Source organism: Triticum aestivum, chromosome 7D (assembly GCF_018294505.1).
Source record: "Triticum aestivum cultivar Chinese Spring chromosome 7D, IWGSC CS RefSeq v2.1, whole genome shotgun sequence".
Lineage (NCBI taxonomy): Eukaryota > Viridiplantae > Streptophyta > Magnoliopsida > Poales > Poaceae > Triticum > Triticum aestivum.
The window spans coordinates 239,825,309-239,847,419 of NC_057814.1; the positions used below are offsets into that span (position 1 = coordinate 239,825,309).

Genomic DNA, 22,111 nt, shown 5'->3' on the forward strand with positions numbered 1-22,111 from the left:
CTTTTTCACATAAGCATCGCAACCCCAAACTTTAAGAAACGACAACTTTGGTTTCTTGCCAAACCACAGTTCATAAGGCGTCGTCTCAACGGATTTTGATGGTGCCCTATTTAACGTGAATGCAGCTGTCTCTAATGCATAACCCCAAAACGATAGTGGTAGATCGGTAAGAGACATCATATATTGCACCATATCTAATAAAGTACGGTTACGACGTTCGGACACACCATTACGCTGTGGTGTTCCAGGTGGCGTGAGTAGTGAAACTATTTCACATTGTTTTAACTGAAGGCCAAACTCGTAACTCAAATACTCTTCTCTACGATCAGATCGTAGAAACTTTATTTTCTTGTTACGATGATTTTCCACTTCACTCTGAAATTATATGAACTTTTCAAATGTTTCAGACTTATGTTTTCATTAAGTAGATATACCCATATCTGCTCAAATCATCTGTGAAGGTGAGAAAATAACGATATCCGCCACGAGCCTCAATATTCATCGGACCACATACATCTGTATGTATGATTTCCAACAAATCTGTTGCTCTCTCCATAGTTCCGGAGAACGGCGTTTTAGTCATCTTGCCCATGAGGCACGGTTCGCAAGCATCAAGTGATTCATAATCAAGTGATTCCAAAATCCCATCAGTATGGAGTTTCTTCATGCGCTTTACACCAATATGACCTAAACGGCAGTGCCACAAATAAGTTGCACTATCATTATTAACTTTGCATCTTTTGGCTTCAATATTATGAATATGTGTATCACTACGATCGAGATCCAACAAACCATTTTCGTTGGTGTGTATGACCATAGAAGGTTTTTATTCATGTAAACAGAACAACAATTGTTCTCTAACTTAAATGAATAACCGTATTGCAATAAACATGATCAAATCATATTCATGCTCAACGCAAACACCAAATAACACTTATTTAGTTTCAACACTAATCCCGAAAGTACAGGGAGTGTGCGATGATGATCATATCAATCTTGGAACTACTTCCAACACACATCGTCACCTCGCCTTTTACTAGTCTCTGTTTATTCTGCAACTCCCGTTTCGAGTTACTACTCTTAGCAACTGAACCAGTATCAAATACCGAGGGGTTGCTATAAACACTAGTAAAGTACACATCAATAACATGTATATCCAATATACCTTTGTTCACTTTGCCATCCTTCTTATCCACCAAATAGTTGGGGTAGTTCCGCTTCCAGTGACCAGTCCCTTTGCAGTAGAAGCACTTAGTCTCAGGCTTAGGTACAGACTTGGGCTTCTTCACTTGAGTAGCAACTTGCTTGCCGTTCTTTTGAAGTTCCCCTTCTTCCCTTTGCCCTTTTCTTGAAACTAGTGGTCTCGTCAACCATCAACACTTGATGTTTTTCTTGATTTCTACCTTCGTCGATTTCAGCATCACGAAGAGCTCGGGAATTACTTTCGTCATCCCTTGCATACTATAGTTCATCACGAAGTTCTACTAACTTGGTGATGGTGACTAGAGAATTCTGTCAATCACTATTTTATCTGGAAGATTAACTCCCACTTGATTCAAGCGATTGTAGTACCCAGACAATCTGAGCACATGCTCACTAGTTGAGCGATTCTCCTCCATCTTTTAGCTATAGAACTTGTTGGAGACTTCATATCTCTCAACTCGGGTATTTGCTTGAAATATTAACTTCAACTCCTGGAACATCTCATATGGTCCATGACGTTCAAAACGTCTTTGAAGTCCCGATTCTAAGCCGTTAAGCATGGTGCACTAAACTATCAAGTAGTCATCATATTGAGCTAGCCAAACGTTCATAACGTCTGCATCTGCTCCTGCAATAGGTCTGTCACCTAGCGGTGCATCAAGGACATAATTTTTCTGTGCAGCAATGAGGATAATCCTCAGATCACGGATCCAATCCGCATCTTTGCTACTAACATCTTTCAACATAATTTTTCTCTAGGAACATATCAAAAATAAACACAGGGAAGCAACAACGCGAGCTATTGATCTACAACATAATTTGCAAAATACTATCAGGACTAAGTTCATGATAAATTTAAGTTCAATTAATCATATTACTTAAGAACTCCCACTTAGATAGACATCCCTCTAATCCTCTAAGTGATCACGTGATCCATATCAACTAAACCATGTCCGATCATCACGTGAGATGGAGTAGTTTCAATGGTGAACATCACTATGTTGATCATATCTACTATATGATTCACGCTCGACCTTTCGGTCTCCGTGTTCCGAGGCCATATCTGTTATATGCTAGGCTCGTCAAGTTTAACCTGAGTATTCCGCGTGTGCAACTGTTTTGCACCCGTTGTATTTGAACGTAGAGCCTATCACACCCGATCATCACGTGGTGTCTCAGCACGAAGAACTTTCGCAACGGTGCATACTCAGGGAGAACACTTATACTTTGATAATTTAGTGAAGGATCATCTTATAATGCTACCGTCAAACAAAGCAAGATAAGATGCATAAAGGATTAACATCACATGCAATCAATATAAGTGATATGATATGGCCATCATCATCTTGTGCTTGTGATCTCCATCTCCGAAGCACCGTGCTTGTGATCTCCATCTCCGAAGCACCGTCATGATCACCATCGTCACCGGCGCGACACCTTGATCTCCATCGTAGCATCGTTGTCGTCTCGTCAACTTATTGCTTCTACGACTATCGCTACCGCTTAGTGATAAAGTAAAACTATTACATGGCGATTGCATTCATACAATAAAGCGACAACCATATGGCTCCTGCCAGTTGCCGATAACTCGGTTACAAAACATGATCATCTCATACAACACATTATATCACATCATGTCTTGACCATATCACATCACAACATGCCCTGCAAAAACAAGTTAGACGTCCTCTACTTTGTTGTTGCATGTTTTACGTGGCTGCTACGGGCTTAGCAAGAACCGTTCTTACCTACGCATCAAAACCACAACGATAGTTTGTCAAGTTGGTGCTGTTTTAACCTTCGCAAGGACCGGGCGTAGCCACACTCGGTTCAACTAAAGTGAGAGAGACAGACACCCGCCAGTCACCTTTAAGCAACGAGTGCTCGCAACGGTGAAACCAGTCTCGCGTAAGCGTACGCGTAATGTCGGTCCGGGCCGCTTCATCTCACAATACCGCTGAACCAAAGTATGACATGCTGGTAAGCAGTATGACTTATATCGCCCACAACTCACTTGTGTTCTACTCGTGCATAGCATCAACGCATAAAACCAGGCTCGGATGCCACTGTTGGGGAACGTAGTAATTTCAAAAAAATTCCTACGCACACGCAAGATCATGGTGATGCATAGCAACGAGAGGGGAGAGTGTTGTCCACGTACCCTCGTAGACCGACAGCGGAAGCGTTATCACAACGCGGTTGATGTAGTCGTACGTCTTCACGATCCGACCGATCAAGTACCGAACGTACGGCACCTCCGAGTTCTACACACGTTCAGCTCGATGACGTCCCTCGAACTCCGATCCAGCCGAGTGTTGAGGGAGAGTTTCGTCAGCACGACGGCGTGGTGACGATGATGATGTTCCACCGACGCAGGGCTTCGCCTAAGCTCCGCAACGGTATTATCGAGGTGTAATATGGTGGAGGGGGCACCGCACACGGCTAAGAGATCTCAAGGATCAATTGTTGTGTCTCTGGGGTGCCCCCCTGCCCCCGTATATAAAGGAGCAAGGGGGAGGCAGCCGGCCAAGGGGAGAGGCGCGCCATAGGGGGGAGTCCTACTCCCACCGGGAGTAGGACTCCTCCTTTCCTTGTGGGAGTAGGAGAAGGGAAGGGGGAAGGAGAAAGAAGGAAGGGTGCGCCCCCCTTCCCTAGTCCAATTCGGACCAGACCATGGGGAGGGGTGCGGCCACCTTTTGAGGCCTTTCTCTCCTTTCCCGTATGGCCCATTAAGGCCCAATACGAATTCCCGTAACTCTCCGGTACTCCGAAAAATACCCGAATCACTCGGAACCTTTCCGAAGTCCGAATATAGTCGTCCAATATATCGATTTTTACGTCTCGACCATTTCGAGACTCCTCGTCATATCCCCGATCTCATCCGGGACTCCGAACTCCTTCGGTACATCAAAACTCAATAAAACTGTCATCGTAACGTTAAGCGTGCGGACCCTACGGGTTCGAGAACTATGTAGACATGACCGAGACACGTCTCCGGTCAATAACCAATAGCGGGACCTGGATGCCCATATTGGCTCCCACATATTCTACGAAGATCTTTATCGGTCAGACCGCATAACAACATACGTTGTTCCCTTTGTCACCGGTATGTTACTTGCCCGAGATTTGATCGTCGGTATCTCGATACCTAGTTCAATCTCGTTACCGGCAAGTCTCTTTACTCGTTCCGTAACACATCATCCCGCAACTAACTCATTAGTCACAATGCTTGCAAGGCTTATAGTGATGTGCATTACCGAGTGGGCCCAGAGATACCTCTCCGACAATTGGAGTGACAAATCCTAATCTCGAAATACGCCAACCCAACAAGTACCTTTGGAGACACCTGTAGAGCACCTTTATAATCACCCATTTACGTTGTGACGTTTGGTAGCACACAAAGTGTTCCTCCGGTAAACGGGAGTTGCATAATCTCATAGTCATAGGAACATGTATAAGTCATGAAGAAAGCAATAGCAACATACTAAACGATCGAGTGCTAAGCTAACGGAATGGGTCAAGTCAATCACGTCATTCTCCTAATGAGGTGATCTCGTTAATCAAATGACAACTTATGTCTATGGCTAGGAAACATAACCATCTTTGATTAACGAGCTAGTCAAGTAGAGGCATACTAGTGACACTCTGTTTGTCTATGTATTCACACATGTATTATGTTTCCGGTTAATACAATTCTAGCATGAATAATAAACATTTATCATAATATAAGGAAATATATAATACTTTATTATTGCCTCTAGGGCATATTTCCTTCATGAGCACCCGGCGCCTCACGCCCTGTGCTCCTCTCGCGGAAGCGCGAGTTGAAGCACGCCTCCACATGGTGCCCGAACGCCTCCCTCGCGACGCTGGCCAGGTCTGAGGCCCTCCAGAGAAGAGCCCCTGAGCCCAGCCTGAGAGGTGCGCCGGGCGCGCCTTCCTATGCGAGAGGGGATGGCGCCCCATCGATGGGCGCGGGGCCTAAGGCACGGTAATCGGACGCCCCATCCTCCTGAGATCCTCGGCGGAGCAACTGCTTCTTCTTGGGGATGACCTCAGGGGGTAAGACTGCGCCTTCGTCATCCAGGTTCTCGACCGCCGCAGCCTGGTAAGCGCGCTCGAGGGAGCACACTGCATCCTTTTCGTCGCAGGCGACCGTGATGATGCCTCCGCTCCCTGGCATCTTGAGGACATTGTAGCCGTGGTGAGTCAGGGCCATGAACTTGGCCAGGGCTGGATATCCAAGGATGGCGAGGCGAATGTGGGCGACGTCAAAGTCGATGAGCTCAATGTGATAGTTGTCGCGCTTGCCGGAGGTGACAGAGAGGCGGATCTGCCCTATGGGGACGGTGGAGCCGTCGGTCACTCCCGAGAAGGGCTTGGTAGGCTGAAGCTGGTCGTACGGCACCTGGAGCGTGTCGAACGTCTCGACGGAGAGGACATTAAGCCCCGCACCGCCATCGATGAGTGTCTTGGTAACGAGGACGTTGCTGATAGTGGGCGAGCAGAGCATTGGGAGCGCGCCGGCAGTGGCCGCGCACTTGAGCTGGTCAGTAGAGTCGAAGGTGATGGCGTACTTGGACCACCTGAGCGGACGCGACGCCTCGAGCTTGGGGAGGGCCGTAGAGGGGGAGCCTGGTCTTGGCGCTCGCGCACCGCCGCCTCGGGCAGCACGCGGTTTTGACGTGACGGTGCTGGGAGCGCATGCGCCTCTCCTTGGGGCCGATGCGCCACTTGGCACCTTTCTTCGTCGTGCGCCGGCGCCCTGCGCGGCGGGTCGCGCCGAGGGGCCTCACGCCTTGGCTCGAGGACAACATCTTGCCTGGGAGGTGGAGGAGGCGCACCGTGGGCCACGTCGCCCGCAAGAGGCAGCGGGGGAGGCAGCGAGCGAGACGGTGCAGGGGCCTCTCCAGCGGCGCTGACAAGCTCGGCGATGCGGTCCAGCCAGTCCTCGTAGAGGTCATCGGTTTGGTGATAGCGCAGAAGCTCGCGTGCCATGAGCAATGCAGCCTGCGCGTTCGCCGGCCCGCCACGAGGATGGGAAGACGAAGCAGCCGCCGGAGTCAGCGATGGAGTGGCGGTGCGTCCATCACGCCGCACAGAAGGTTGCAGCGACGAAGCCTGCTGCTCATGGCCGCGGGGTCGGTGGCAGCGTTTGCCGCAGGCGATGGGGAATGACGGGGGGCGCCGTCGCCCGCAGGTGCTGTCTGGGCGACGCGGGCGGCGAGGGGCGCTCAGCGCGAACTCGACGAGCGTCAGCCATGAGAACAGCAGAACGGTGGCGAATCAACCGGCGGGAGAGAGGCTCCGACGCGCCCCTACCTGGCGCGCCATCTGTCGAATTCAAGGCTCCGCGGACCCAAGAAAGATTCGAACTCTGGGGTGCGTGCAAAGAACTCGATCTCCCCAACCTACCAACTCGTCGCTCTCTCAGCCTAACTCGATGAACGGGAAAGGAAAGAGACACGACAGTTTACCCAGGTTCGGACCACCTTGCGGTGTAAAACCCTACTCCTGCTTTGTGGTGGATTAGCCTCGCGGTGGGCTGAGGATGAACTAGTACCGAGAAAGAACTATCTCAGGAGGTCTGTTCTTGTGTTGGAGTGAGCTGGTGGGGTTTCGGATTGGATCTCTCCCTCCTATGGTGGTGGCTAAGCTATATGTATAGTGGCCTTGGTCCTCTTTCCCCAAAATGAAGGCGGGAAGGGATCCCACAACAGCCAAGTTTGAAGGAAGATAAATAGTATATCTTATCCTAACGAAAGGTGGTCTTCGCCTGCAAAGCTTCTGGTCGTGACGTCGTGGTGGGCTCGGCGATGACCTCCGTCCCGCCCTCCTGGCAGTCTTGGTCTTGTAGCACAGGAATTGGAACTTTTGGCTGATTCCTCGGGACTCCGCGCCTGCGCTTGCCTCTGTAGCACCAAAGAGGAAACCTGCAATACTGCGCCCGCTTGGCCTTGGTCGTCATGGCTTGCGTCACCTTAACCTCATGAGATGAGCACCTGCATAGGAATCTCCGCTCCTCAAGAGCCAACCTAGGGAGGCCGCTCCCTCTGGAGGTCTTGACGCCGTCCGCCTCGCAAGGCTTGGCCTCCCGTGAGGGACTTGCTTTGTCGATGCTGAAGATAGGTCGTACCAGGCCGTTGATGAAGCCACGTCATGGACCGCAGGCAGGCAAGTCTGGATACCCTGGTTCCCATAACTCCGACAGCGACAACCCAACAATCAGAGACTAGCTAGGGATAGAGAGGATGGGAACAAGAGACGGAGTAGTGTGGCGTATAACGGAAAAGTGGAAAAAAAATCGTTACGTGCCTGATTTTGTACATGGACGTGAATATATAAGTGAACAGAGCAGTAGTATACATCCCATTGTAGGTGTGTATGTTTTCAGAAATTTTTTGAACTTGAAACTATGATTTTATAATTTTCAAATTCCAGTCTCCATGGAGCCTGAGATCCAAAAGCAATTTCCGCTCCAAGATGCCTAAGTACCACAACAGGAGCCAGTGTTATGTTTCTTCTTAGGGAGTGCCTAGAACTCATTTAGATGAGATATAATTTGGTCTCATTCACCTTGAAAACGAAAACAAAAACAACCCACGTCAGCACACACGCATCTTATAGCATCACATCCAATGGCTATAAAAGGTGAATGAGACCAAACTATATCTCATCTAGATGATTCACTTCTATGCTGGTCGTATTAAATTATATACAGTTCTAGCATGGTTACATAAGCTTGTCACAACTCACAATGTCACTTGTCCATGTCTTGCACCAATTCCTCCGATGATGGAAGATAGAATCAATTCATTCTTCTTGTCTGCTTGTTGGAAGTAATGTTAATCCTCTCATCTCGCAGCATGTTCATGCTGGGAGCCAGCAGTCTTGTGTACCGGTCAAAATAAAGAAGCTGCTTCATGAGAAGAGCGAATTCCCTAGGAAATTTCAGCCCATATGACTCGCTAACCCTTACCTGGAGATGCAACAACTAAAAAGTTAGCTTAGTTTATTTTGTTCTCCAAGAACAATATATCCTGCTCAGGATTCAAATCTGCAACTAGATACTCAATTAGTATTAAACAACATTTGCCTCTCAGAATGGCATCTTTTATCCGGCTTAAAGAGGACATTAATAAAAGGATAGAACAATATATTTCAGAAAGCCAAAAGGAAGGAGCCCATACCTACCTTAGCAGTTTTTTTTCGAGAAACCGCCAGGAGCGCTGCCTTTTCATATTAAACGAATAGAAGGGTTTTGTACAGAAATGTGATGAGATTGTGAAGGGACTCATCAGGACCCCCAAAACATGAGGAAAAGCACGTGAGTCTAACCGATACCCTCACTTGCCCTTGCGTGGCCAAATGCCATGTGACGCTGCTTTATGCCCTTGAAGACCAGCGCGGCGACCACCCGGAGGGTTAGGCGGATCCCATTATAAGTGTGATGGTTCTTTCCTTCCAGATGTTTCAAATCGTGTAGAGAGGTCTCCCACTGCGGCGCCTCTTAAACTCTTTCGGTGCAGCTTCAATCATGGTCTCCACCAATCCGAGACCCCCTGAGTTGTGCCCTGCACGGTAGTAGCCTGGATGATCTCACCATTCCAAGCTTGAACGTTGCTCCAGACAGCCTGGGAAAAGGGGCAGTCTTTGCAGAGATGCACGGCAGCCTCAGGGGCACGCGGACATAGCTTGCAGATCGGGTCGTGCGGCCACCCACGGATGGCAAGCATGTCGGCAATGAGGATTCTACCCTGAAGAACGAGACAGGAGAAGAACTTGCATTTTGGCTCAGCATGCGCCCACCAGATCTTCGTGCACAGGAACTTGGGGTGAGGTCCGTGGAATTGAACAGCATAGGCGGAGGCCGGAGAGTAGACGCCACTGGAAGTCCATTTCCAGGAGATGATATCATCCCCATCAGGGTCAAGGTTCGTGCAAGCCAACAAAGTCCAAAGGTTGACAAATTCGTATAGCTGGGACAGGGTGTGCATGCGTGCTACGGCTCGAATCCAGTTATCATCCTGAAGCCCCTTCATAACTGACCTTTGCTTCCTAGTGGCGCTTCTGTACAGCTCGGGGGCGTAAGACTTGAGCAGACCTTTGCCCCTCCAGTTGTCATGCCAGAACAGTCTTTGCGCCATTTCCAATTGTGATAGTGGCCGATGCCTATAAAAATCCATGCCTGAATCATCACATTGCAAGGTGGAGCGCACCCACAGCCGCTCGGGATTGGTCCAAACTCATGGTCTCGCGACCAACTCATAAGATCTCGCGACCAACTCATGGTTCTGGCACATGGATAGCAAGCTTCCACGCACCCCTGTCCATGGCTAGTTCTTTGGTGATACTCCAGTCCTTCATATCTCTCGTTACGGGCTCCTCCCATGTCAAATTCGGTCTACCCAACCTCTCTTGTGTCACGCCCTACTCCCCTGCTGTCTCCACAGTGGAGAAGGTGGACAGCAAGGCACCGCTGGTGCGCCTACCAGAGAAGAACGAAAGGGGCCATAGTCAGTGAGGGAAGACTAGTCTTCGTATAGGCGGGTGTGTATGGCAAGTGGGGCCTAGGCCACCGAGAGTGTTATAAATGTGTGTGCTGCCAGAGGCCAAGTCAGCGATTGTAATTGAATCTTTTGAACTCTTTCTCTCTCGTTCAACAAGTTCATCCCCTCTCCTCAACGTCTTCCCCGATCCCCTCTTTCCTCTCTGATCCCCCCCCCCCCCCCCCCACCTCCCCTGGTCCGATCCGACGAGGGTCGTGACATCTTGACATTAGCCGCACGCTTTAGCTGTCCGCTATGCACTAGAGCTTCTAGAGGCCTGCACTGAATATGCCCAAACCATCTCAGCCGATGTTGGCAAGCTTCTTTTCAATTGGTGCTACCCCAACTCTATCTCGTATATCATCATTCCGGACTCGATCCTTCCTCGTGTGGCCAAACACATGCGCATCTCCGCCATACCTAACTGTTGAACATGTCGTCTTTTAGTCGGCCAACACTCAGCGCCATAAAACATAGCGGGTCGAACCGCCGTCCTATAGAACTTGCCTTTCAGCTTTTGTGGCACTCTCTTGTCACAGAAAATGCCAGAAGCTTGGCGCCACTTCATCCATCCGGCTTTGATTCGATGGTTCACATTTTCATCAGTACCCCCATCCATCTGCAGCATTAACCCCAAATATCGAAAGGTGTCCTTCTGACCACCTGCCCATCAAGGCTAACCTCTTCCTCGCGCCTAGTAGTACTGAAACTGCAACTCTGGGTTTCATCTCCATAAAAGTGGCTGAGTCTTTACGTTGACTCGCCAAGCCTATCACAACCCTCCTCCTTTACCCGGGCTTGGGACCGGTTATGTTGAGACTGTTAGAGTTATAATATAAGTCATGTATACCCCTTTGTATTTATCCCGTAGTATAAGGGGTTTCCTGCATATGTACCACACCTGTACATGTATATATATCGGCCTATGGCCTCATGGGAATACAAGTTGCTTATTCCTAACATGGTATTAGGGCTAGGTCAATTTTTTGCACGCCGCAACTCGTGCTATTGATCCGTCCTGATCGAGTCGGCCGCCGCTGCTCCCGCTCGAAGTCGCCCCTCCTGCTCGAAGTCGTCGTCGACCGCGGTTGCTCCCGCTCGAAGCTCCCTCCCCGCCGACGCTCCCTCCCGCTCCCGCGGAGTCGGCCGCCGCTGCTCCCGCTCGAAGTCGCCGTCCTCCCGCTCGAAGTCGTCGTCGACCGCGGCTGCTCCCGCCCGAAGCTCCCTCCCGCTCGAAGTAGGCCGCCGCCGCAGCTCTCCCCGTGCTCGGCCACCGTGACCTGCGGGCCTTCGTGCTCTCCCTCGCGCGCCCCCGTACCAGGCCCCGCGGCCGCTGTTCGCGCGTGGTCTCCCGTGGTCTTCCGCCTGCTGTTCGGTGGTTCCTCTGATTCCGGGTCTCTTCAAAAAAAAATGTCTGCTGCATCGGGCTATGTTTCTGTCCCTCGCTGTCCGGTGATCTTTGATGGTACTAACTACACCGAGTTCGCTGGCTTCATGCGCATTCACATGCGTGGCATCCGTCTCTGGGGTGTTCTTTCTGGCGAGGTCTGCTGTCCGCCACGTCCGGTTCCTCCGGTGGCCCCTACTCCGCCGACTCCACTGGTTCTTCCTACGGATGCTAATCAGGCCGCCAAGGATGCGGCTAAGATTGCTGATGAGGCTGCTGATCGTGCCTATGATGAGCGGGCTTTGGCTTATGAGGAGGCTCTTCAGACGTATCATGGTGCTTTGTCTGTTTACACTCGGTGGCTTGATGATGATGCTCGTGCTGCAGCTGTTCTCACTGCTAGTGTTCTGCCTCAGTTTGCTTCTGAGTTTCTGGATCTTCCTACTGTCTTCCAGATGTGGACCTGTCTTCGTCAGCGCTATGAGCCCTCTGGTGATGCCTTATATCTTTCTGTGGTTCGTCAGGAGCATGCTCTTCAGCAGGGTGACTCTACTGTTGATGACTTTTATGCACAGAGTTCTGCTATCTGGCGCCAGCTTGATTCTCTCCGCAGTGCTGGTTGTCGTACTTGCCCCTGCTGCCAGGCTGTCCAGGCCGATTTGGAGTTTCATCGCGTCTATGAGTTCCTGTCTCGGCTCCGTAAGGAGTTTGAGCCCCGGCGTGCTCAGTTGTTTGCTCGTGGCCGTATTTCTCTCATGGAGGCGCTTTCAGAGATTCGTGCTGAGGAGACTCGCCTACGTGGTGCTGGTTTGCTGGAGGTTCCCTCTGTGCTCGCTACTCGGGTTTCTTCCACTCCACCTGCTGCACCGCCCCATTCTCGCTCGAGTGCTCCGCCGCTCTTGCCCACTCCTTCTGGAGGCTCAGGTCGGCCCCGTTCACATTGTGACTACTGCAACAATGATGGTCATATTGAGTCCCAGTGCTACACAAAGCGGAAACACCTGCGCAAGGCGCGATCATCCTCCTCAGGGACTTCGTCATCTCCCTCGCCAGCTTCATCCATTGCTTTGACCGAGCAGGATATTCTGAGACTTAAGCGTCTGCTCGCGGCTTCAGGTTCTTCCTCGACGGGTACTGCTGGTTCTGTGACTGATGCTTCCCGCACTGAGCACCCGCCCTCTACACAGTCAGGTACATCCCCATGGGTTCTGGATTCTGGAGCTTCTTTTCATATGTCTTCTCATTCTTCCGCTTTGTCTTCTCTTCGCTCGCTGGATTCTCCTGTTCATGTCTTCACTGCTGATGGTACTCCACTTTCTGTTGCTAGTAGAGGCCATCTTTCTACTCCTTCTTATTCTGTTCCTGATGTTGCTCATGTTCCTCGACTTACTATGAATCTGTTTTCTGCCGGTCAACTTACTGACTCTGGTTGTCGTGTCATCCTTGATGTTGACTCTTGTTCTGTCCAGGATCGTCGCACGCACACTCTGGTTGGGGCTGGCCCTCGCCGCCGTGATTCTCAGGGTCTTTGGGAGTTAGACTGGCTTCATGTTCCTTCCGCTGCCACCACCATCGCCAGTTCCTCCGCTGCTGTCGCTTCTGTTACTGGTTCCTTCAAGCAGTGGCATCATCGACTTGGTCATCTGTGTGGTTCTCGATTATCGTCTTTAGTTCGTCGAGGTCTTCTGGGGTCTGTCTCAGGAGATGTCTCTTTAGAGTGTCAGGGTTGTCGTCTTGGCAAGCAGATTCAGCTACCATATTCTCATAGTGAGTCAGTGTCTCAGCGTCCTTTCGATTTAGTCCATTCTGATGTATGGGGTCCGGCTCCTTTCACTTCGAAAGGTGGTCATAAATACTATATTATTTTCATCGATGATTTTTCTCGTTACACATGGCTTTATTTCATGACTTCACGTAGTGAGGTGTTGTCTATTTATAAGCGTTTTGCTGCCATGGTTCATACTCAGTTCTCTTCACCCATTCGTGTTTTTCGTGCTGACTCCGCTGGTGAGTATATCTCTAAGATGTTGCGTGGTGTCCTTGCTGAGCAGGGTACTCTTGCCCAGTTCTCTTGTCCTGGTGCTCATGCTCAGAATGGTGTGTCTGAGCGCAAGCATCGTCACCTTCTTGAGACGGCTCGTGCTATGATGATCGCCGCCTCTCTTCCGCCTCATTTTTGGGCCGAGGCTATCTCCACTTCTGTCTATCTCATCAACCTTCAGCCATCTGCTGCTTTGCAGGGTGGTGTTCCTTTTGAGCGTATGTTTGATCGCTCTCCCGATTATTCGATGCTTCGCTTGTTTGGTTGTGTTTGCTATGTTCTTCTTGCCCCTCGCGAACGCACCAAACTGACCGCTCAGTCTGTTGAGTGTGTCTTCTTAGGCTACAGTGATGAGCATAAGGGCTATCGTTGTTGGGATCCTGTCGATCGTCGGATGCGTATCTCTCGAGATGTGACTTTTGATGAGTCTCGTCCTTTTTATCCACGACCATCTTCCTCGGTCTTTTCAGTGAAGGATATCTCTTTTCTCACTTTTCCTGACTCCCCTATCACTCCCGTCGCGCCTGTGCCTATTCGTCCCACTCCCTCTGCTTCTCCACCCCTCGTCGATTCACTGCCACCATCTTCCCCGGTCTCCTCACCTAGCATGTCACCGGATTCTACACCTTCATCTCCGGTGACTTCTTCGTCGCCACCCCCTGATTCTACCTTGGTGATTCCTCCTTCTCTTGTTCCATCTCTTCCGCAGCATTACACTCGTCGTTCACGACCTGTGGATGCTTCCTTGGATGAGTCGTCCTCTTCCTCTCAGCCTACTTATGGCCTGCGTGCTCGTCCTCGTCCGCCTATTGATCGCTTTGGCTTTCCCACCGCTGGTGCTGCTGTTCTTGAGCCGACTTCTTACCGTCAGGCTGTTGTTCATCCTGAATGGCAGTTTGCGATGGCGGAGGAGATTGCTGCTCTTGAACGCACTGGTACCTGGGATCTTGTTTCTCTTCCTCCCGGAGTCCGTCCCATCACTTGTAAGTGGGTCTACAAGGTTAAGACTCGCTCCGATGGTTCTCTTGAGCGTCACAAAGCTCGTCTCGTGGCTCGTGGTTTTCAGCAGGAGCATGGTCGTGATTATGACGAGACTTTTGCTCCTGTGGCCCATATGACCACTATTCGTACACTTCTTGCCGTTGCCTCTGCACGCCACTGGTCTATATCTCAGCTTGATGTTAAGAATGCCTTTCTTAATGGTGAGCTGCGTGAGGAGGTGTACATGCAGCCACCACCTGGGTATTCTGTTCCTGATGGCATGGTGTGTCGTCTTCATCGCTCTCTCTATGGCCTTAAGCAAGCCCCTCGCGCCTGGTTTGAGCATTTTGCTTCTGTGGTCACTACTGCTGGTTTTTCAGCAAGTGCTCATGATCCCGCATTGTTTATTCACCTTTCTCCTCGTGGCCGGACTCTTCTTCTCTATGTTGATGATATGGTCATCACTGGGGATGACCCCGAGTATATTGCCTTTGTAAAGGCCCGTCTTAGTGAGCAGTTTCTTATGTCTGATCTTGGACCTCTTCGCTATTTTCTTGGGATTGAAGTCTCTTCTACCTCTGATGGCTTTTTTATATCCCAGGAAAAGTATATCCAGGATCTCCTTGCTCGTGCTGCTCTTTCTGACGAGCGCACTGTTGAGACTCCTATGGAGCTCAATGTTCACCTCCGTGCTACTGATGGTGATCCTCTCCTGACCCGACGCGTTATCGTCATCTCGTTGGCAGTCTTGTCTATCTAGCTGTCACTCGTCCGGACATCTCTTATCCGGTTCATATTCTGAGTCAGTTTGTTTCTGCTCCCACATCGGTTCATTATAGTCATCTCCTTCGTGTTCTCCGATATCTTCGGGGCACGATCTCTCACCGTCTCTTCTTTCCTAGCTCCAGTTCTTTACAGCTTCAGGCCTATGCGGATGCTACGTGGGCTAGTGCTCCTTCTGATCGCCGTTCGCTTTCTGCTTACTGTGTTTTTCTTGGCGGTTCTCTCATTACCTGGAAGACGAAGAAACAGATTGCAGTTTCCCGTTCGAGTGCTGAGGCTGAGTTGCGAGCTATGGCTCTTTTGACGGCAGAGGTGACTTGGTTACGGTGGTTACTTCAGGACTTTGGTGTTTCTGTCACTACACCGACTATGCTCTTATCTGACAGTACAGGTGTTATTAGCATTGCGCGCGATCCTGTGAAGCATGAGCTCACCAAGCATATTGGTGTTGATGCTTTCTATGTGCGCGCTGCTGTGCAGGATCAGGTTGTTGCTCTTCAGTATGTGCCTTCCGAGTTACAGTTGGCGGATTTCCTGACGAAGGCCCAGACTAGAGCACAACATGGCTTTTATCTCTCCAAACTCAGTGTTGTTCCTCCACCATGAGTTTGAGGGGGGGTGTTAGAGTTATAATATAAGTCATGTATACCCCTTTGTATTTATCCCGTAGTATAAGGGGTTTCCTGCATATGTACCACACCTGTACATGTATATATATCGGCCTATGGCCTCATGGGAATACAAGTTGCTTATTCCTAACAGAGACAACATAGACGGAGTTCTCAGCCTCAGCGCCCGATCAAATTTCTCCTGACCAGCAAAGCCAAGGCGGCCAAGCGATTTCGAGCGACAGGTCGTGGGCTAGTTGACCAACCCACCCGACGTGCTGTCGATGTCATCGTGCCAGTTGAAATTGCGCCCGATCTTGTTGAGCTCGTGGTTTGGACTCAACAGTTTGGAGTGCGAAACAGAGGATCTTAACCCATTGTGAACTGCAGTCCTAAAGGTAAGAATACGCCTACTGACCGAGTTTAAAAAAAAATAGAACAAGAATACATATACAGATCTGCATATCTCCCTAACTATTGACTATAGCGGAAAATGTCTGACAATAAGGAATACTAGCAGCGGGAGGAATGGCATTTCATAAAACTATACTTGAACATTTTGTTCGTAGTTCTACATTGTGTTCTCTAGATAGGATCAGAAAATCAAGAAGCTCACCAGATCAAGAAACAGTGCATTCATCTGCCTCTCGTCTACAACAACATTAGCAGATACAGCTGTAGCATCAGAACTTCTTGCAGCTGCCACTATAATTTCAGTGTCCAGCTCCTGCTTCACAAAAAAAAAATGCATGGGTATTGTGCACCATAAAATAAACTAGTACAGTGGGATGTCAAGTACTTAAGAAATACTACAAGGCTAGCCACATTAGTTGCTTCACATAAGCTACCTAAATCCAAATTGAGCTGCCACAAGCATTCAGGCCAGGTCTGCTCTGGCATCGAGTTTTATACTTTTGGACTTCGGCAGGATGTTTCTTCATTAAAGCACACCATCCACAATCAATAAGGCTGATCAAGCCTTTCGAATATCAAATCAAGTATCCTTCTGTTGGTGATAAAAGGAAGTATCCTTGTGCCCTTCAGTAGACATTACCTGTAACGATGAGAATATCTTTTGCAAGTCCTTTGCAAAGGAGTCAACATCTATATCATTCCCTGTAGCACCCATTTCGGAAAGGGCTGATGCCATAGCATTGTAATCCTCAGTTGCGAAAGAAGCCAAAAAGATCTCCATAGCAGCCCAAGTCCTTGGGGATATTCGACCAACAATTCCTGTTAAGTATATTAACTAATATTATTATACTTTGTCGACAAGATGTTATGGCTAAATGCTAACGAGTAAGTAAAGACTCTTATCATAAATTCCAATGAGAACATAATGCCCGCAAAATGGCAATAGTAAGATCACTGTAGGAGGAACTTAAGTCTTAAACATACCAAAATCAATAAATCCAACACGTCCATCACGAAGCAACCATAGGTTTCCTGCATGCACATCCGCATGGAAGGATTCACATGAGATCAAGCTTCCAAACCTACACATTAAGTGGATCTATCAATATGCTTATACCAAGATTTGACTACTACCACATAATTATCCAAATCAATTGTTATACCAGAAGATAAACCGAGGCAGCTGGTGGAAGTGAAACATACCAGACATTGAGCGCAGTGACTAAAGTCAACTCAGGATCAGGAACAAGAGACCTTATAGAATCAAGATCGGTGAGTGGAACACCATACAATCTTTCCATAGTTAAGACACGCTTTGTGCTACAGTGGTGATATACAAATGGAGATTTGGCCTGCCTATCAAATCCCATTGCTTCGATGTATCTCTGGAAAGCCTCCATATTTACAGCCTCCTTTCTAAAATCAACTTCCTCAAGCATTGATTCCTTTATGTCCTTGATGATAGCTACCTAAGAAAAGAATATATAGAGCATCCTTTTTTTTGCAGTGCATCTCAGAATTGAGTAATATATACTTCCAGTTTGCATTATCTAACTCAACGGCATCACAAAATGTTGACCTCCAAAAATACAGGAACATGTCTAAGATGTTTTCACAAAGCTATCTGTTATTTTGACATGCTTGAACCACAAAATACTATGGTGTGTGAGTTATTTGCAGAATCAAATTCTTTCTGGACACAAATTTACTGTAACTTTCTCGGAAAAAAATAACTCATTGTAATGTTCTGATTAATGGCAGTACTCTGGATTTGTTGATGTAACGTGTATTGTTTGATATACCTAAATGCAATCACTCTATCGCAGTGACTAATTCACTCTCGTACCAATCTACATCATTGTATCTTGGCTCGGCCTTTTCAAAACAAAACGAGCATATGCTCATAGGAGCAAGTTTGTTCATTGGCAAGTTTTGCAAGCTGCATAATCAAACCAAAAACCAAATAAATATGGTACACAGGAAGCCGTAAAAAGGACATAAACTTCAGTTTTAGTGGAATTTGGTCTCTTGTGATCCAAGAACCACTTGGTTGAACGGTCATTTTGTATAAAAATAAGGTTTACCCCTCATTAAAAAAAACAGACTGCATGCTTGTTATTTTAAAACAGAGAGAATTCAAGTTTACCAACATATTTTTATGCTACAAGAAAGTCAAGGATGTCGACGTATATGGAACTATGATTAAGAGATCTCTTACCAGTGATGTCCTCTCTAATTCAGGGCTTAGAAACTCCAAAACACGTGCAACAAGATAGATAAAATTCAGATCGGCAACCAAAGTATCTTCAATTCCAGGTTTCAGGACTTTAATTACCACATCCTTCTGAGAGCTCTTCAACCTAGCCCCATGAACCTGGATGATAATAAAGATACCTCAATACTTTGATGCTAGACTGAAGAAGGCAATTGAGATGCTCCCAACAGAAACCTGTGCTATTGAAGCAGATGCTATTGGCACGGGATCAATGTACTCATAAACACTATCCAATGGCCGCTGCAACTCCTCATGCAATATCGACTCGATCTCGCTATAAGGAACAGGTGGTGCTCGGTCAAAACAGTTCTGGAATTCTTCAACATATTCTGCAGGAAAGAAAGTTGGTGCAGACGCTATGAACTGCACAATCACTCAGTCAGTTGACTATGCAGGCCAAGTAATCAGACACAAGCATATGATTATGAACAGAACAAATACTTAGTAGGCACCCTCTCCGCACCTGCCCCAAAACACCGCCCCCAAAAAGGTCATGTGCTCTCAAATTTTCCATATGGTACCCTTCGAAACTCTAACCATCATTAGAAATTTAGATGGATGGCGTGTGAATATGAATTCTTAGTTGTACAACTTAGGCCCTATTTGGTGGGCTTCCATAGTGGCTTCCCATGAAAAAAGCTGAAACCAACAAAACACCCTTTTTCTGAGACCCGCTTCAGCCGAATTTCTTTTCTGACGCATAGGTATACATTTGAAGACATGCTATTAATTCTGGTGTAAACCTTATCTCTTGATGGTAGTATAAAGTATGAACATGCCCTTACCTGACCTAGCTTTATATAAGTTGCACCCATGCGTTCAAAAAGCCTTCTGAGATAAAGAGGGGAAAGCAAACCAAGCCGCATCTGAGCTGGAATTCCTTCTGACGTGTTAGCTGTCTGCATTTGATTGACAACACGGTAATATAAAAAAGTCTGCTGAAACAACCAAGACCACTAATAGCTGTACCAGTTAAAACTGAAAATTGTGCAAAACCAACCCAAAGCAAACAGCACCATCTTCTATAAAGAGTAGGCCTCAATACAACAATATCTTATACTCTTCCTTACAAGTTACACCTAACCCAACTCAACCCACCAGTACTTCAGCAGTTTGATGTTAAACCTATCAATGCCCTCTGTGACCCTTTGGGGGTCCTCAATATGCCTGCATACGCCTGTGCAAGCACATATGTGGGGCATGCACATGCAGAGATATTTCGTCCACTGGCTTGAATGTCAACTTGAGATGACACAGTAGACTCGACCTAAATTTTACATAGTCCAAGCAATTCATTTCGAAATCAAAACCTGCACTCAACAACCTAATACTGGTGACTGCCATTTGTTTCCAGTTCAATTTAATGTATGTAATATGGTAGAGACCCGAAAGGACAACATAAGCAGAGACAGACATGGAACTATGCTCACAGATAAGTAGAGTAACTCTTGTCAGAACAAGAGTTTCATAAATTATAATTAGTTCTTTTACAAAAAAAATTATAAGTCGGTATAGAGCAAGTAATTCATGAAAGGTTTTCAATTGATTTGGGCTATCATCAATGGTTAGTAAGTTTGATCCACAATAAGCTATTCACATGAACAAAAGAAAACATCGGAGAAAACTGGAATGTACAATGAGTATGTAATATGGTATTATTATTTTGCAACTGATTTTAGCAACAGGAATGGCATTGTGACTAGAATAAACTACAAAGGATTGAATGAATCCATGCATGCTCATCTTTCTTAGTGTTATTATCAGTTATGCTTGTATGATCAGTTACATGCCACCAAATGCATCAGAAAACAAACTATATTAATGAGTCTACACTGCGTGGGTTGTCTCCCTTTTTAAATGTACGAAGAGCATTTATATTTTCATTCATACCAAGATTTACAGAAATAACAGAAGAAGAATAAAACGAGTAACAACCTTCGAGAAGTCGTTTAGCCACTCCCCACCAACCCCAAGGAGAGCTTGGATCCCTTGCGCCATCCTAAAGGCACCTCGAGGCCCTGTGCTAATCGACGTCTGGAGAAGATCCTCGACTAATTTCGGCAATTCGCCAGCTCTATCTGCAATTGGGCGAAAATTGGAAACCTCTAAGGTAAGTTTTTCAGACAATAGCAAACTGAACTCCACACATTCAACCCATGTCCATGTATTACTCCATCACCAAATTGCCCTTAGTACCCCTTATCCACCTCAAACATAGTCACCAACATCACACCAAAACTACAACCATCCCCAGAGCCACACAACATATCTATGTCCATTTTCGTATCACTCGTATGGAAAATACCTAGCCATTTCTGCATGGAATGAAATATTCAGAGTCACAGACGCCGCGATTAGTAATCATTAAATTACCTTGGAGTCGACTGGAGAAGTCTTGTGACTGGGAGGAGTAGCGCGCGAAAACCCTAACCCCGACCCGAACCCGGACCCGTCGTCTCCAATCCCGTCCTGCCCCGAGCGCGCCCACCCTCAGCGAACCTCCCCCACCGGCTGGAACCTGCCACAGGCCAATAAACCCCCGAATTGGTTAGAGACGGACTACGCTACGCAACAGAACCCAAAACTCAATTGCGAAGGGGGGGATGGGGGGCGAGAGGTTGGGCAGCCGACCTGAGGGAGTCGGTGGTGGTGGAGGAGGAGAGGGGAGCGAGAAGCGGCGCCCCTAGCGGCGGCCGTCGCTGCCATCAGTGGATGGGTGGGTCGCCGGCGAGGGGGACGAAGCACACAGGCGTACGCGCGTGAGGTGTGAAGTGTGATGAAGCGTGGGGCACGGCGCGCGTTTGCTGGCTTTCAACGGGGTGTATGGGAGAAGGGTGAGATACGTGTAGCTGGTAGGTTCTTTAGCTCAAAAAAAATGATAGGTTCTTTTGTTTTCCCCGGGAAAATTGATAGGTTCTTTTGCGGGTCTGCTAGCCGGAGCATCTACATCTGGACCTCTCACACCCATCTCATACATCCGGGTGGGCCGCTTGGTCACTGTCCGGTCACGGTTTTTTGACCCAGACGGGCCTCTCAAACGGCCCTCAAACGCTCGGACTGACCGGCACCCCCATATCCAGCCCAAATATGGGGCGTCCGGGCACGCCAGCCACGTCGGACCCGACAGCCCGACCCCACCCCAAATTGCACCAAATCCACCAAACTCTTCCTCCTCCCGCCGTTCTCCAACCATTCCCATGCCCGGACCCTCGTCGGACTCCACCCTTGCTCCCAATCCTCACCTCTAGTCCCGATCCACCACCGGAGATGTCGTCCAACCTGACCCATACCGCCGCGACAGAGACAGTCCGCCTCGTCCTCGTCGGCGGTGACTTGCAAGGCGGAGAACGTCGCCCGCAAGTTGCGGCGATGTCGACAGCAAGAGAGGGAGGCGGCGGGGGCGCAGGAAGATTCAGACGTGGTGGAGCAGCTATCTCCTCCGTCGCGCCCGGATCCCCGCACCCCTTCCCTCCGAGCGCCTACACGGATTACGCTGTCCGACCCCCTTGGGACACAGGATGATCCGACCGCCGGCTGGGCCATTCCGGACAGCTTTCCGCCCACGCAGATGCCGGCGGTCGACGTGTGTGACTCGCTGCAGCTCGTTCGGGCGCGGATGAGCATGGGCTCCGGCAGTGCCCGGGCTGCCCTCAATATGTTCGACGAAATGACTGAACAAGAGTCGGTGCGTTTTCTTTGCTCTTGTCCGATCATATTTTAGCATGGACAACTAGTTCATTTCGCTCATGATGAATGCTTATAAATCTTAATCATGTAGGAGGCGTTCTTGTCGAACATGATCAATGACAATGAAGATCCGACCGAAATGGAGTATGAATTGGAGGCCACCACCGCATTTGAAGTTGGGAC

At 48.5% G+C, this 22,111-nt stretch overlaps 1 protein-coding gene across 3 annotated transcripts; it reads right to left on the reverse strand.

The window, feature by feature from the left end:
* Positions 1 to 7,543: 7,543 nt before the first annotated feature.
* Positions 7,544 to 21,109, reverse strand: LOC123164690 (uncharacterized aarF domain-containing protein kinase At5g05200, chloroplastic). 3 transcript variants are annotated; one of them, XR_006482581.1, is made up of 12 exons: positions 20,873 to 21,109; positions 20,615 to 20,759; positions 20,177 to 20,319; positions 19,027 to 19,140; positions 18,416 to 18,604; positions 18,185 to 18,340; positions 17,170 to 17,435; positions 16,951 to 17,048; positions 16,607 to 16,785; positions 16,169 to 16,279; positions 7,960 to 8,182; positions 7,544 to 7,690 (listed from the first exon to the last, which is right to left on the reverse strand). XR_006482581.1 is itself a non-coding variant. In XM_044582237.1 (11 exons), the coding sequence occupies exons 1-11, from the start codon at positions 20,945 to 20,947 to the stop codon at positions 8,012 to 8,014; spliced, it is 1,647 nt and encodes a 548-aa protein (XP_044438172.1). In that variant the 5' UTR covers positions 20,948 to 21,109; the 3' UTR covers positions 7,849 to 8,011. The 3 variants fall into 3 exon arrangements, 1 of the variants encoding a protein (XP_044438172.1); XR_006482580.1 differs by having other exon boundaries at positions 7,544 to 7,779; XM_044582237.1 differs by lacking the exon at positions 7,544 to 7,690 and having other exon boundaries at positions 7,849 to 8,182.
* Positions 21,110 to 22,111: the final 1,002 nt, after the last annotated feature.